The sequence below is a fragment of the Fusarium mangiferae genome (genome assembly GCF_900044065.1).
Source record: "Fusarium mangiferae strain MRC7560 genome assembly, contig: FMAN_scaffold001, whole genome shotgun sequence".
NCBI lineage: Eukaryota > Fungi > Ascomycota > Sordariomycetes > Hypocreales > Nectriaceae > Fusarium > Fusarium mangiferae.
The window spans coordinates 4,153,004-4,168,795 of NW_024573921.1; the positions used below are offsets into that span (position 1 = coordinate 4,153,004).

At 48.4% G+C, this 15,792-nt stretch overlaps 7 protein-coding genes across 7 annotated transcripts; 1 reads left to right on the forward strand and 6 right to left on the reverse strand.

Moving 5' to 3' along the window:
- Positions 1 to 396: 396 nt before the first annotated feature.
- Positions 397 to 1,017, reverse strand: FMAN_01855 (uncharacterized protein; the record flags this gene model as incomplete). The annotated part of the gene is made up of 1 exon (XM_041823678.1): positions 397 to 1,017. The coding sequence occupies one exon, from the start codon at positions 1,015 to 1,017 to the stop codon at positions 397 to 399; it is 621 nt and encodes a 206-aa protein (XP_041677202.1).
- A 291-nt stretch (positions 1,018 to 1,308) lies between these two features.
- Positions 1,309 to 2,853, reverse strand: FMAN_01856 (uncharacterized protein; the record flags this gene model as incomplete). Its single annotated transcript, XM_041823689.1, has 2 exons — positions 1,309 to 1,432; positions 1,481 to 2,853. 2 exons carry the CDS (start codon positions 2,851 to 2,853, stop codon positions 1,309 to 1,311), a joined length of 1,497 nt encoding a protein of 498 aa, XP_041677203.1.
- Positions 2,854 to 3,791: 938 nt separating this feature from the next.
- Positions 3,792 to 4,008, reverse strand: FMAN_01857 (uncharacterized protein; the record flags this gene model as incomplete). The annotated part of the gene is made up of 2 exons (XM_041823700.1): positions 3,792 to 3,881; positions 3,940 to 4,008. 2 exons carry the CDS (start codon positions 4,006 to 4,008, stop codon positions 3,792 to 3,794), a joined length of 159 nt encoding a protein of 52 aa, XP_041677204.1.
- A 364-nt stretch (positions 4,009 to 4,372) lies between these two features.
- Positions 4,373 to 5,807, reverse strand: FMAN_01858 (uncharacterized protein; the record flags this gene model as incomplete). Its single annotated transcript, XM_041823712.1, has 2 exons — positions 4,373 to 5,425; positions 5,484 to 5,807. The coding sequence occupies 2 exons, from the start codon at positions 5,805 to 5,807 to the stop codon at positions 4,373 to 4,375; spliced, it is 1,377 nt and encodes a 458-aa protein (XP_041677205.1).
- Positions 5,808 to 7,414: 1,607 nt separating this feature from the next.
- Positions 7,415 to 10,106, forward strand: FMAN_01859 (uncharacterized protein; the record flags this gene model as incomplete). The annotated part of the gene is made up of 8 exons (XM_041823723.1): positions 7,415 to 7,467; positions 7,559 to 7,681; positions 7,729 to 8,219; positions 8,266 to 8,795; positions 8,849 to 9,122; positions 9,178 to 9,353; positions 9,399 to 9,582; positions 9,628 to 10,106. 8 exons carry the CDS (start codon positions 7,415 to 7,417, stop codon positions 10,104 to 10,106), a joined length of 2,310 nt encoding a protein of 769 aa, XP_041677206.1.
- A 124-nt stretch (positions 10,107 to 10,230) lies between these two features.
- Positions 10,231 to 10,922, reverse strand: FMAN_01860 (uncharacterized protein; the record flags this gene model as incomplete). Its single annotated transcript, XM_041823734.1, has 3 exons — positions 10,231 to 10,691; positions 10,749 to 10,829; positions 10,886 to 10,922. 3 exons carry the CDS (start codon positions 10,920 to 10,922, stop codon positions 10,231 to 10,233), a joined length of 579 nt encoding a protein of 192 aa, XP_041677207.1.
- A 1,170-nt stretch (positions 10,923 to 12,092) lies between these two features.
- Positions 12,093 to 15,525, reverse strand: FMAN_01861 (uncharacterized protein; the record flags this gene model as incomplete). The annotated part of the gene is made up of 2 exons (XM_041823745.1): positions 12,093 to 14,898; positions 15,092 to 15,525. The coding sequence occupies 2 exons, from the start codon at positions 15,523 to 15,525 to the stop codon at positions 12,093 to 12,095; spliced, it is 3,240 nt and encodes a 1,079-aa protein (XP_041677208.1).
- Positions 15,526 to 15,792: the final 267 nt, after the last annotated feature.

Below are 15,792 nucleotides of genomic sequence, written 5' to 3' on the forward strand. Positions count from 1 at the left end.
TGGAAGGCGTGGAATGAGAAGCAGCCAGAAAGAGGATGAATACGGACTTGATGGCGATGATGACCAGAGGAGCAGTGAGAACAGGACGAGAAAGACAGCTCCCGTGGTGACCTGATGCGCCTGCAAAACGGGTAGATATCACAAGCCCAAGAGGCGAGACAGATAATGACCAGGGAGCGGAATGGTGAGAGTAATGAGGGGATCACCAAAGCGACATCGGCAACATTGGGAAGAGACTCGCGTGAAGCAATTCGTGTTCTTTATTGCTACTCCAGTGCAGAGACTCGTCTGTGTCAAACAGCTATTCTTGGGCATGTTCCCTCCAAGACAAATCAACCGTAATTTCTGTAATCACCAGCGATCGTGTATCTCCCCATAAACCATCAGAGCAAATCTTCAATCCCTAAAGTTGAGGTTCCTCAAATGCGGGGGGAACCGGGGATGAGCAGCTGACCGATCCTCATCCTTACTCCCCTGCTCCTTCGCATCTCCCCCTCCAACGTCATCGTCCAAGAATGACCAATCCGCATCCCTAGCAATACCCCCAGCATCCACCCCAGGCGGAGCAAACAGAATCCCCATGATCCGGCCCGAGGCCATCGTCGACGACGCCTTGGTATACAACTCCTTCATCGCCTCGGCACTCTCGACATCAAACACGAGACCAGAGTTATTTTTGCCAATAGGGAGATGGGCACAAACGTTTGCTCGTTCAGGTTTGACGGCGTTGATGTCGACGACTTTGAGGCCGAGAGTTTCGCCGCGCTGGTTGCGGATGACTTGGAGTTTGAGGGAGTCGACGTAGCGAAGAGGGTCTTTTGGGTTGACGGTCTTGCGAGGACTAGGAGGGGAGGCGGCGTTACTTTCAGGGCTCGTAGATTGGGGGAGGACTGAGCGGCGGGAGGGAGGATGGTGCTGAGGGAAGTCGTCGACAGTACTGGCGCGGTTTCGGCCGGGCGGGATGTCGATGGGGGTAGAGAGCTTTGGAGGCGACGACTTCATCTTGTCAGGATCCATGTCTGATGTTGGATTGATGGCGATGTTTCTCTTGTCTTATCGATGGGAGGGTTGATAGAAAGATGTTTGGGAGAGGAGATGATGCGATTTGGTAGATGTGAGAATTGCGATATGCTGTCAGTCGTTGCCACTGTCGTTTGCAGCTCGCGCAAATAATGGCAAGAATAGCCTCAATGACTCCATTCACTGCAGGAGCATGACGTAGAATGCAGTGGAAGCAACCTTGATGGGGCACAGAATTGTTGTTGCGATGCCGTTTGTTTGAGGATGTTTGCTCCAGATGCTCCTTCTTCACAGCCTTGGGTTGTACACAGTATCGATACCGCCAGTGACAATCGTCTTGAGAACCATGTAATCATCAACACCATATTTGCTACCTTCACGGCCCATACCAGAGTGTTTGACACCACCAAATCTACAAACAGTCAGTCGCTGATACACTTCAACAAGTGTTTGCACTTACGGAGCTGCCCAATCTGAGATGACACCAGTGTTGATGGCCACCATACCAAACTCCAATCTCTCCTGCATACGGTACGATCTCGCAAGGTTGTTTGTCATGATGTATGAAGCCAGTCCAACATCAGACTTGTTTGCCCTTGCGATAACCTCGTCTTCTGTCTTGAACTTGGTCAACGCCGCAAGAGGACCGAATGTCTCTTCGTAAGTCACAGCCATCGTGTCATCAACATCACACAGGACTGTCGGCTGGAAAAAGTTCTTCCCGAGATCGGATAATCGCTGGCCGCCGACAAGAAGAGTAGCCTTTTTATTGAGTGCGTCTTTGACATGCTCTTCAACCTTGTCTACACTCGTTGTCATCGGACCATGTGTCACTGAAGGGTCAGTACCGTTACCGACTTTGAACTTGCCGACTTCCTCAATTAGGCGCTTGGAGAATTGATCGTATATGCCTTCCTGGACGTAGATTCTATTGGCACAAACGCAGGTTTGCCCGGTGACCTTGAACTTGGCAATTATGGCGCTGGATACCGCAGTCTCGAGATCGGCATCATCAAACACGATGAAAGGTGCGTTACCTCCAAGCTCTAGAGATAACTTCTTAAGAGTATCGGCTGACTGCTTCATCAAGATCTTGCCCACCCGAGTCGAGCCCGTGAAGGAGATCTTCTTGACGACGTCAGACTCGCACAGCGCAAGACCTAGTTTCGGTGTGTTGTCTAGAGCGGTGACAATATTGAGAACTCCCTTCGGCAGACCAGCGCGCTCAGCAAGAACTCCAAGAACATTGCCCGAGAAAGGCGTCACACCGTCCGTCTTGAGCACAACAGTACACCCAGCCGCAAGCGCAGCAGCGACCTTTCTCGCAGCCATCGCCAAAGGGAAATTCCACGGCGTGATCAAACCACAAACACCGACGGGCTGCTTGATTACCTGAATTCTCGAATTGGGTTGCGAATGCGGGACAACATCACCATGCAGCCTCGGCGCCTCTTCCGCGAACCACTCAAAGAACCCCGCCGAGAACATCACCTCCCCTTCAGCATCCGCCTTCGCCTTTCCATTCTCTGCAGTGATGATCTTTGCGATGTCGGCTTTATTCTCTGTGAGTAGCTCTGCAATTTTGCGAATTATCTTTGCGCGCTGGCGGCCTGATTGAGCGCGCCACAAGGCAAAGGCTTCTGAAGCTGCGGAGATGGCGCTGTTGACGTCGTCGACAGTACATTCTGGCGCTGAGCCGACGATAGTGTTTGTCGCAGGGTTGTAGACTGGGAAGGTTTGAGAGGAGGCAAAGGTAGGCCATTCGCCGTTGATGAAGGGCCGGCTTTCGACGAGAAGCGAAGGATCTTTGAGAGTTGAGGCGAGGGACGACATCGTGGGCGGTGATTGATGCAGGTGAGCGGCGATTGAAGTTGGCGCCAGTATGGTAATCTCCAATACAGAGCGATGCAATGATCTGTTGTGTCCGGCTGAGGTCGAGTTGTAAAGGTGCTAGGTAGATCAGAAGTTGGAGATTGTTGTTTTATGCAAAATTCATGATGCGGGGAAGACCCAGAATCACAGATGATAAGCTGAACCAAAAGGGAAGGAGAGCAAGTCTCGCCAATCCCGTCAAATGGAATCTTTTGCCGCCGCTATCCTTCGTGATGCGCCGCCGAAGAATGGAATTGCCGCCTTCAGGAATCTCGGCTTTAGAAGCCGATGCTGAGTTCAGCGCAGACATCAAACCGAGATGGAGAGCCACAAAAGGTGTGTATCTTTATTGCTCTTATCTTTTGTCATGAAAAGTTTAGTAACCTTCTTCGTGGTTTATTGGGATAATTTTCAAGATGTTAGGGTGAACTTATGATCATTGTAACAAGTTTAGACTACCATTCTTAAAGATGACATCTTCAGCTATAAGCTCCCCCATCAGCTCTCAGTCATCCTATCCGAAATCGACAGCAACTGAAACCTGTAACTCGGATCCTCCCTTATCTCCTTCATGAGATCCATCTCATCACGGACCCATTGCCTGACGGCATCGTGTTCTACGTTTGGAGTCTGAGGCATGGGCGCCAAAATATCAGCCAGCATACATCCAACCAACATGGTTTCAGCCTGAAAGAAAAGCAAATCAGGACCGCCAATCTCAGAGAGCAGCAAAATAAGAAGAGCGACAAGAGTCGTGTGGTTTTCACCAGCGCTGGAGCGATACCTCGTTACTCTCATAGACCAGAGATACGTAAAGTGGTCGCGATAAAGTTGAGCGGATTCACCGGTGCCCGTCCCGTTCATATGGCTCGAATAAAGTAATGCTATGGCGGTCATAACTAGGTCGTCCTCACTCGCGAGGGGGATGACATATTCTCGCCACACCCGTATGTTGCAGACTTGTATCGTGGGAAGGATCTGATCCCAAACTAGAATATAGATGTCGTTAGGTGGCTAGAGTCAGGATCACGGGGGAAAGGAACTTACAGATCCGCACGAAGCATCGTTCGCATCGTGTACGGTGCTGCTAGCCTGAACCCGTGATATCTGGGGCATCATGTGGCACGGGGACCTGAGGAATAGGAATAGCACGAAAAGGTATATTTGTGTGGTTCTCAGGCTCCATGTTGGAAATGGGATATTCGGGTCTGTAAATACTGGATGGAAGTTATGTGGTATACTGATGGAATGGATGATGAAAAGTCTATGTTGGAAGCCTAGGGTGAGAAGATCCCAACGCAAGGCTTTACTGTATGTTGAGCGATCCTGCCCTTTGAGGAAGGGAAGATCATTACCGAAGAAACACGGCACACTGATAGTGTTGAAAGGACTTCATTACGCGCACCAGGACCAACATAATCACTTATAAAAACATAATCAACTGTTGAGGCCGTAACTAGAATCAGCGAGAGCTTCCAAGTTAGAGCTTTGCCTGCCAAGATTGATCCTTCAGCGCCTCAATAACCTCCTTCGCCCCAGCATGTCCCGATGTCAAAGCACCCTCAAGATATCCCTTCCAATGGCTCGCATACTCTGTTCCCACAAAATGGATATTTCCTACCGGCTTACCATAAATATCCTTGTACTTTGCAAGATGACCGATCTTGGTGACAGGTGCAAGGGCACCGCGACTAAATTCTTCATCCTGCCAGATCTGTTCCACAAACTCAAGCGGGTTGTAAGCTTCGGATGAACCGAAAGCGTGCGCGAGTTGATCAAGGATAACTTTTCGTCGAGTCTCAGGAGATTGTTTACTCCATTCTTCACCGGGCTTTCCGTTCACAAAACAAGTGAACCCGTAGATTCCTTCATCGTCGAAAGAGGTATCGCGTACAACGCAGGCTGGTCCACGAAAGTCCATGAAAAAGCCATTGAAGCCACCATCGCGCCACCAAGGCTTGGTGTAGAACACAATAGCTTTGTTATAATGACCTAGTTTGGTGTTGTTGTAGACCTGCTGTGCTCGGTCAGGCAAAGGGGGTGAGAAGGTGAGTTCTTTGAGCAGAGCTGAAGGCATCGAGATGATGAGTTTCTTGGCCTTGATGACCTTTCCAGTCGTGGTTTTCACAATGACACCTGACTTGGTTTGCTCGATTGAGGAAACGGGGTTTGAGAGGTAAATGTTCTCATGGCCGATGAGGTCAGCGATTCCTTTGGCGATGGACTGTGTACCTGATTTGAGACGCATGTAGTTACCCCCCGTGCGATCATCTGCTCGAATAGCCAGAAGACCATGGTTTGTACGGCAGTACTCAATAAACCAGGCGGCTGATTCCTCGGTTGATTCAAGGCCGTGCATAACTCGAACCCAGAGTTTCACCATCTCAAGAGTTTTGGGACCGCCGCCGAGATTCCGAACATACTGATCCAAACTGATCTGATCATCTTCATTTCTAAATCCATTCGGCTTCAAAGATTCAGCTTGAATATGATCCCTCACCATCTCAAGATTCTTCTTCTCCTCAGGTGTAAACTACCCCAATCAGCACAACCTCAGACTTCTAGCATACACCATTTCTCTCATAACTTACATCAGGCGTAATTCCAAAAGGAAATTCGATCCTTTCCCCATCTGCGCTGACCATCACTGCTTTATGGCCAAGTCTTTGCCTTACGATCTGATCCTCAAGACCAAATTGTTGGATATATGACCATACAAGAGGCTGTAGTTCATCGTTCACCCAAGCTGCGCCGAGATCCGCTTTGCCATTTGTGTTTTTGAGAGGAACAGTCCAGGATTTACCACCGACACGGTCGCGTGCTTCGAGAATTGCGATGGATAGACCGGCCCTTCGGGCGGTGACTGCTGCTTGGAGACCGGAGAAGCCGGCGCCGATTATGAGGAGGTCCAACATAGGGATTGTTGATTATGTTTGGTACGTCAGCGAGGGACAGAATGCTCGTATGATAGCTTTGTAAGCTATAGAGTTCCAGTTCCGAAGGCTCACCAGCTACTATTACGTCCAAAAGAAGCGCTAAGCGATGAGTCTTTGATCCCTTTCAAATACAGACGCTTTCTGGTCATAGGCAATTCCCAAGTCACAATTTAGAGCAACACAACAACGAAGTGCCGCACCCAGACCCCACGATCCTATATTCGGATATCCGACCCGACACTGAAGACCATTCTACCCCGCCGTGGAGATCAAGTCGCTTAGCCTAACCCCCGTATGTTCTTCAGCGTTCCATGTCGGGTGTGACTACTTCATTTGGACGCGTTTAGCTTCTGGAAGAGTTCGTGCACGGTTGGGGTATCTGCGGGTCAGTGATAGTTGCGTTCGCGGAGAGGGCGCCGGACGACGTCGGATGACCATTTGGTCTGCATTCATTGATAGTCTCCTGAAAACCCACTATCAAAAGGTTATAAGCTATTTAAATGATATTTGCAGTTAGAAAGACCATTGTTAATAAAGACGAGCTTGAGCTGACAAACTTCAGCTGAAGATATCGTCCTGGAATGATTGAAGAATGCACTACGGAACAAGAGCCGTCGACCTCCAAATTATCACGGCTTTGGTATCATTATCACGACCCCGGGCTTGGATTGTATCAGCCAATAATAGTTGGTGCAAAGTATCATACCGGCGCTATAATATTTTCTTCTGCTACCGTTATCATGCATGCTACAAATCCGTCTCAAACAATTGGCTCAAACCTCGATATCTCAGACCTAACGTTATCAACACCAAACCCACTAGCACCGCCAAACATTTCCAAAAGAGTAATTATCTCACGCCCTCGCCAATCGGGAGGGCCTACTTCCCGATCCCTGTAATCTCCCCTCGATATCTCACACACAAACATGATAAGTGAGGAGTGAAGAAAACCCGTCATGTATGACGCCGACCTCGCTTTTGCTGATCTAATGTGCGATATGAAGAATTATTTCCTCATTGGGAGCTTTGATCCCGTGGCCAGACGCCTTTGTTTCAATGACCAATGGGATATATTGCATATTGTGGGGATCGATAGTGTGTTGTTCATTGACGTTGCGAGGGGGAAAGGTTGGGCTTATCTAGCCACGGCATTCCAGTGAGCGAAGCCGGTCACGTTTGGGATTGGAGATACTTGGTTGTCTAACTGCTGCATCTACGGTTGGCCAAGAAAACAGGCTATCTCTTGATAGAGCATCAAAGGGTTAATTCAGATCAAGTATAGGTGTAGTTAATGCTTCATTAATCCTTCTAGAATGTCTCAAATGGTAATATTAGCCCAATATCTCATCATGCATCATACCAAGTGCGGTAGCCCATCGAGTGTCCGCCCCCATATTCCCCCGGTAACGGCCACGTCTTAACCCAATCACTTGATCGGCATTTGTGCGGGGGTGCTAGGGTCAGTGGCACTCACACCTAAACTGCAGGGGAACCCAAGACACACTCACTCACTGCAGCCAAAGAAAAAAAACTGCTTCCTTTTGGAGCTTCTGTCGCTAAAAGATTCTTCGACGTATCGTAAGATCATGGCATCAGGCGCGCAGAAGGAGCCTCGCAAGACAAGAAGAACAGCTAATGCGTATGTTATATGTCCACCGCTTTAAGCTTTATCTATATGCCCCCCCGCTTCGTTGGGTGGCTGAGATTGTTCTGGGCTGACGGCGTCATAGCTGTGTCGCGTGTAGACAGAGTAAGATCAAGTGCTCTGGCGATGATCCGTGTCAGAACTGCCAGCGACGTTCTGTGCAGTGTCGCTTTACAGAGGGAGGGGCAAAGGTGATGGTATCAGAAAAGTTCGTCATCGGGTGTCCTTATCTCAACCCTCACTGACGAACCCAAGATATCTCCAAGATCTTCAAAAACGAGTAGAGCAGCAACAACGCTCGCCGTCAAGTAACATCTTCGACAATGCAGGTCAACTAGATACAGCATTCACATACCGCTCACCTCCCACGGCCTCAGCACCACCTCCATACCGCTCATCAATGGACGCAGCATCCGTCCACTCTCAAAACTCTCACCCCTCATACTGCTCGCCACCAATATCATCATCTCAAGTTGGAGGAGATAACTACTCTCCCGGATTGAAGCGCACTAACGATGCTGCTTTTGGAAACGATGTCAATGGTGAGTGCGGGGTTGATACCAGTCTTGCTTCTCCTGCGCTCACGGTAGGCTCCCAACAACAACAATCTGACCCGTCCGTTAAAGATCCAGCTACTTCGTCCTACTCGCAACAAACCGGCGAGTCGCCGTTGACTATCTGGCCGAGTGCGTTTACAATACCGTCTAAGATCATCAAGAACACTCGCAAGAACAGGCGCACGTGGAGTAAGTGCAAGAATGGGTTTACGTGAGACATTCTGACATGTAACAGTATGGCTTGCGCCGTGGTCAACGTGGTCTTTCACTCTACGGCTCATGCTCATGCTCGGCGATAAACTCCAACCAGGTGGTCTCAATATACCACCGCAACTAATCGAAGAAGACGTCTACAAGCTCTCATGGACACAATTAGACAAAGCCGATGTCTCCGGTCTCCCCTCCCTCGACTACGCAATCTACCTCTTTCACACCTTCAAATTTCACCTAGGCCAAACCTACCGTCTTTTCGATGAGGTAGAATTCGTGAATCAGATCCGTGATTTCTATTCTGACGCGCAGAACAAGGCAGAGGAGAATCGCCTCTGGTATGTCAAGTTTCTCATGATTCTAGCCTTTGGAACAGCATTCCTCTCCTCCCAGCCTCTCCCATCCAAGGAACCCCCCGGTGCAAAGTTCTTTGTGCGTGCGATGGGTCTAATGCCGGATCATACGGCGCTTTGGAAGGATAGCTTATTTGCGATAGAGGTTTTGGCCATGGTTGGCTTGTATTTGTATTCGATTGACGAGAGGGAGTCTGCTCACGTATATGTAGGTACCTTGGAAATTTACGTGGTTCATGACTGACGGATATACAGCTTGGTCAGGCTATTCGAATTGCTCAGTTGGAGGGTCTGCATACGCAGTTACCTGACAATGAGCTGGGTAGTGAGACAGTGACCTCTTGTCGTGATTTATGGTGGACATTGTACATCATGGATCGGCACTTTTCATCATCGCTGGGACTTCCTATGTCTGTTCAAGATAGTGACATTTCTACACCAGTCAACCCACCAAATGTTGGGTCACAAGATGATAGCGCTCGCAGTCTTCAAGTGAATCTGTCTCATCTTCTGTCCGTGATATTAACCAGTAAGTTTCAATCTTAGGGGATCTCGAGAATCCAATCAATCACTGACCCTTCCAGCACTTTACAAGCCAGAGAAAACACCACTTGACCAATTCCTTGAGCAAACCAAGTCAATTCTCCACACGCTCGCCCACCACGCTCAAGAGATTGAAAGGATCATATCTCTCAAATTCAAAAACTCAGTGGATACCATGCCTCGAGGCACAAAGTACATAACCCTTCTTTACCACCAGGTGAGTCTTCCAATCCTCCCTTAAGTACACTTTTAACATCTCCAGTGCGTTATTGTCGCCACAAGACCTCTGTTACTATCAGTCCTCAAAGAACGTCTTGACATTCTTGGCCAACCGGGCGATGAAAACTCTGAAGCATTCCTCGGCCAAACAGCAGCAGTCATCTCAACTGGTATCAAGTCCGCTGTCAAAACGCTGCAAATCCTCACCAGCGAATACAGCCTCCTGGGTATGTATCCCTGATTCCTCGCCTACTGTCTCTAACATTCCACAGAGGTCTTTCTCCCCTACGATCTCGAGTTCACCTTCGGCGCCGCTCTCCATCTAAACATGGCAACAGCCCTCTTCCCCGGCGTAGCAGACGACCAAGGCTGCCGTCAACTAATCCATCAACTCCTCGACAACATGATCGCCCGCGGCAACCGCCTTGCATCCGTTCGAAAGCAAGAGCTAGTCTATCTCGAAGCCCAATGCCAAGAACTCGTAGCTCAAGTTCAACAACAGGGTCTTCAAACATTATCCCTCGCAGTAACAGACGAAGATCTAGCGAGAAAGGCGGATGAGGAGCAGCAACGACTTCTTGCCCAGGAGACGCTGGGGATGGAGGCTCCGATGAATTGTTTGCAGAATCCTATGACGAGTGATATGGAGTTTCTTGATAATATTGGGATTTCGTCAGAGGAGTTTTTGTCGATTGTGCATCAGATAGGGGATCCGGATATCATGCCTGAGAACATGTTGACTTTGGAGTAAGGGCAAAATTAGATAGGGTTTCTCGACAGGTTCTTTTAGATGATTATATATCTAGTATTAATTTCACTCTAAAGCATTTATTTAGAGTTCAAAAACAGATATTGTGCACTATTCGGCATGTAAACTAATGCGGTGTCTGAGCCGTAACAAGTATAACTGTTGATTTGAGGTCCCAGCCATTTCCACCATGCTTGATCTGGAGATGCTCGACCAACATCTTATTGAAGCCATCTTCATACTGATCCTTCTGCTCCACAGTCCAATACATGTTGATTATCCACTTAACCATCATTCCAAATGAGGCTAAGAAGCCCTCGGCATTGGCAACGGGATGGATGAGATCAACAGTTTCGACCTTGGTGTCAACGAAGCCGTGACGAACCATCTCCGTTTTAATGCCTTCAGGTTCTACCCATTCTGGCTTACCGTGAAGTGCGACCGGCATCGGGTCTGGAAACGACGTCTGGAAGGGGAGAGATTCGAGTGCTGATCGGAGGTCCGGTACCCATCCACCATCATGACCGTTACTGGCATGCGGCACAACGAATGCTACAAGGCCACCAGGTCGAAGAATGCGGAGTGTATCTTGTTTTACAATGGTCAGATGACTGAGAGGCTATGGAGTTTAAGATGAGGGCTTACCGCGGAGGACTGCTGCCGGGTCAGGGATGATATGCATGACGAAATTCATGGTTATATGACTGAATGAGTGGTTGGGAAGACCTGAGTCCTAGTTTTATTAGATTGAAACAACAGTAGCACGTCGTCGAGAAACTTACTTGAGCGTTCAGGACTGCAGCGTCGACGTTGATCCATTGGTCTCTCCGCGCGCGCTACAGGAGAATATCAACAAACCGAGAATTAACGTCGGCACAGAAGATCCTACTATGTGACAGGACTGACGGCTGGGTCACTTCTTGAAGACAGGATGCGATCAGACCTGTACCGCACCCATGGTCAAGAAGACTGAAGCTCGTAGTGGTGGAACGTTGTGGCCCTGCTTGTGTGATGAGCATCCATGCTGGTTTTCTCATCATCTCAACCGCCTGGTTGATCATGTGCTCCACATCTCGATCTTCCAGAGACTGGGACTCTTCTTCATAGCGATTCTGAAGCTCGTCCTGAGCTTTTACATGGGCCATGCTGTCTTGCTCTCTGAAGCTAGTGATGGGATCAATTTGGGGAGAGTTCATGAGGAACAATTCCCGCAGATTCTCTCAAGCTGGGAGGGGAGGGTGGTTTCACAGTTAACATATAGCTCCTCGGACTATTTTCCCTCTTCAGTCGGACACTTTTCGGAAACAAATGCTTACTTAATCGGTGGTTGAGCAAGTTCTTGTGGTCTAGGTAAGCTAGCCATTTCTTCTCCCTCATGCCAAGGGGCCATCTCTGTACCAGACGAGAAACGAGGCCGGAAAGAACTATCCACTTAGAGTCCATAGTTTACTTCATCAAGAGTAAATGGAATATTGAATAATGTTGCAGTTGAACAAAGCGCCATCCTGCATACCTTTTGTCTTCGTATGTAATGTGCTCAAAGGTGCTTATACAAGCGCGCACAGCGTGGCAAACAGTTGTGGTGATTTCTGGTTTTCTTTTTTAACAACACTCCTGCCTAGTGCTTCAGTTCTAGTTAAATTGAGTTGCTCTAAATCTGCAAGGAGAGGGTTAGGTACTAGAAAAGCCTTTAATTAACCCTACAGATAATGCATGTTGAGAACCTCCCGGCAGTCTAACAGGGGTTTCATCTACGCTCCTCGTAATTTTTGGGCCAATATTCTAGGCTATGATCACATTAGATTTGTACGATCTCTCTGTTTGGCCTAAAATTTTGGGAGCACATCAGATATATCCAAAACTACATAAACCGGATGCCTGCCAGGTTTAAACTACTATGATATCTAGTCAAGTGCACTTCCCATGGTTCACTCGCTTATACAGGACAAAATCAATAGCCAAGTTCCAGCGCATAACAAGGGAATAATCTTAACGAATATTTACATCCTCCTCTCTGGACAGTCCTATACCCTCTTGTATCAGCATATCTATCTCTTCACCAATAGGCACCTCCTCAAAACACTCTGATGGAAAGCTTGACTCTGGACGGGCAGAGCTATCGATAGGACCATACATGGCGTCAAAGACGTGTGCAAGAGCTTCAAAGCCTTCATGGTACTCTCTATTCCCAAGTTTACCAATGAAGTCTAGGCATGGCTCCTGGTGGAGGACTCGATAACAACGGGTCCGGGAGCCTTCTCCTCGACGGCGTACAACATGTCGAACGCGTACATGATGCATGGTGAAGGAAGCGGCAGCTTCGCGGGTTCTAGAAGTCAACTCAGCTGGAATGTTCTCCAAGTCGGCAATGACCAGTAGTCGGTTTATGAGAAAATGTAGATTGACCTCCACCGCGACCCATACTTGCCGTCCACGAAGTTTAAAACACAGCAAGCTACCATACTCTGCAAAGAAGAAGATGGCCCTTCTGTGCAAGTCCGGGCAGGTTTGTACCATACTTTCTACTACGCGAAGAACCGACGTTATATGGTCGTAGCGGTCACGCAAACGCGTCGCCTGGAATACACCACCAAGAAGCGACTCGAAGGCCGTGGTGTGTTGGGTGGTACGCATTTCGTGTCCCGGAACCTCAAGGGGCAAAATGGACCTCTTGGAAACGTGCGCCTCTCCACCAAGCTCAATCAAGCCTCGGATTATCCTAACTGCCGTTTTAGACATTCTAAAGTGTTGACTTGCAAGTGCCAGCTCGTGAAGGCTGTTGGTAGCAAGCTTTGGTGAGGGAGTTGGCATAAAGGAAGAAATGATAAAATTGTCGAAGTTTTCAAGAATATATGCTGCGACGCATGGAAAGGTTGGATTAAGCTCCCAAAGCCGATATGCAACAGCGAGAGCACCATCTTCATGAAGGTCCTTCATAGCTCTAAGTATCGTCAATATGGCTTCCGCATCCGCTCCCGTGTCATTTAATCGATTGCAGCCACCTAAAGCCCAGGCGCAATCAGACACAACCTTGAACTGGCGATAGTACGTGCTGGCCAGATTGAGCCGGCATTTGAGCAGTTTCAGGCCTTCGTCTATCAATGTTGTCTCATTTGACCCGTGACTCAAGATGGATTGGCCATATTCTGTATCAACCAGGAAGTCGTGAGCTGTGCGGTGGATGAACTGGACTGGTCGTGTGAGTGGACGGATCGCTTCCGGGAGTGCCACTCCATTGTCGTTAAAACCACACTGTCGACCAACTTGTAGCATGCCAGCGCATCGAGTTCGGATGTCGCATTCTGTCGCCTTACACAGAGCATTCAACTCATTCAAAGTCTTCTCATTAGCTGTGGGTGGGAAGATGAAACAGTCTTCAACCTTTGTTGCAAGTGATAGTTGGACCAGGTTGGGCTCTGTCATGTAGCGGCGGACCCCATCCTTTGTCGTCTGCAGTGTGTCCCACCCGTCAGCGATGACGAAGCGGAAGTATCTTGCAGCAGTCTCGCGGTATACACGATTGTTTCCATTTAGTCTCTCCCACATTGTCTGATAAAGAGACTCAAGCTCCTCTGGGAGCTCCTCTAGCCTTTTAGAAATGAATTCTTGATCATCGCCTATCAATATTCCATCAGTGACGCTTTTCGTGGCAAGAGCAAGCCATAAGAAGACCCCTTGCGCTTTACCCAGAAGGGTGTCTGTGAACTTTTCGACAGGTAAGCCGGCGAACTGATCTTGTGGTAATTTTTCGAATTCCTGGCGCAGATAAACGACCATCTCAGGCTTAGTGAGGTCGTCTAGTCGTAAGCTCTGCGCTCCAATCTTTTCAAGCCTTTTGACTAATTCTGTATCAGGTCGGCTTGATACACAGACTTTTACTCCCTGACATGTCGAAAGTTTTTGAACGACGTTAATGAGTGCTCGATATCCGTCCTTATCCGATACCTCGTCGAGGCCATCGACAAAAATGCAAGGCGGATGAGCTGAAACATCTAAAAGATACAAGAGGACCTTCTCCGCTTCTTGAGACGACCACTCCTTGTAAAAATCTTTCGATCCGGAGAATTTGAATGTCATTAATACTTTATCCATGGCATCGTCATCTTCTGATAGAAGGTCATAGAGCAAGGAACACAACAGGCCCCTGATACTGTTCTGAGGTTCATTGCCGATCTTCCAGAAAAAATGTGATAGAATTTTAGTGTTTGTGTTTGGGTGCCGAAAGCCAAGTAAACGCTTCGTGTTGTCGTTCTCAATAACGAACTTGATCAATGTGCTTTTCCCAGATCCTGGCTTTCCTCGAATCCAGAACAGCTGGTCGTCCGACTGCAGCCAAGTACTGAAGCACGCCCATAGGTGATCAGTCTCATCAACCTCCTCTTTAAGTTTTGCCTTTTCTGCTGTAGTTTTGGAGGAATCAAATGCTTGTTCGTACTCGTTCCAGGCTTTGTGCCCGGGGTCTTTGCGGCAAACACGTTCATATGAAGCGAAGACCCTCTCAAAACAAGCATCGGATGACGGCAGTATAGTGTTGTATCTCTCTCTAATTTCTTCGGGTTTGAGGCTTTTTAAGAGTCGTTGACGCTGGTTGTCTGAAATGTTCTTCATCTCCACAGCCTTGAGCTCGGAGGTGACGTGGGTGTTAATGGCATCCCGTGTGGCTCGGGCTTCGATGGAAACCAGTTGCTCTACCCTTTTATAGCCTTCAGCAATCTTGAGAATGAGGTTCTGGACATCACACTCTAGAGTTCGGAATCCTTGGGACTGTTCTTGTGCTATCGCAGTGTCCTGGTCGCTATTCACATCAAGTTGTTAGCAGGCGTGGAATGGATGAATAGTCTAGGAATGAAAGGAAGCTCAGGACCTCGATCCTGAACGATGAACAGACTCGGGTGATTTAGCACATGTTCAGGATACTTTTGACACCCTGTATCAATGTCTGATGTTTTCTTGCTTCCCCAGGACGGTTAATAGAACCTGATACATACCATATCTTCAATAAAAGCTCCGTTTCCATCAATTCTTTGCACTTCCTTAAGGATCCATCTAACTGATTGAGCTTGGCTTTATGGCTCTCTGTGCGAAGAGCAGAATAGACAGCCTGGAATATTTTGCCTTTTCCATTTTTGTATCGTTTGGTAAGAGTTTGAGCCTCTTTTTTCAGCTTTGACGCCGTTTCGATGCACTCCTGCGAGACGTTGGATAGTTTGTCGCCAACCTGGGTTCCCTGGGGCACTTGGGCGCCGCGAGACTGAACGCGACGGGCCGCCTCCATCATCTTGTTAGAGTACTCCTCAAGCTCGTTCTCGGTCGTAGGTATTCCATCGTAAATTTTGAAGCTGAGGGACACGAGGCTCCCGGCAAAAGCGATCAACTGAACAACGGCGCTGGCAGCCCCCAGGGCTTCCAAGCCGGTCGCCATTACGACTATTTCAGGGATGAAAACTTAGGATAGAGTGAGTAGACCTTAAGCTGCTTCAGGGTCACCTGTTTCCTCCTCCCTGAAGCGAAGGGAAAGGTCTCGTGTTGAAAGAAAGTCGAAGTTGGGGTAATTGGGCAGGAATTGGGCGACTCCCATTTTTCAGAGTGCGGATTGGCAGAATGTGAATGTCACTGCCTCAAAATCTGACTGCATTTACGATGCTGTTCTATATGCATTGTTGCCCAATCAAGTGTGTCATTTCAAGCC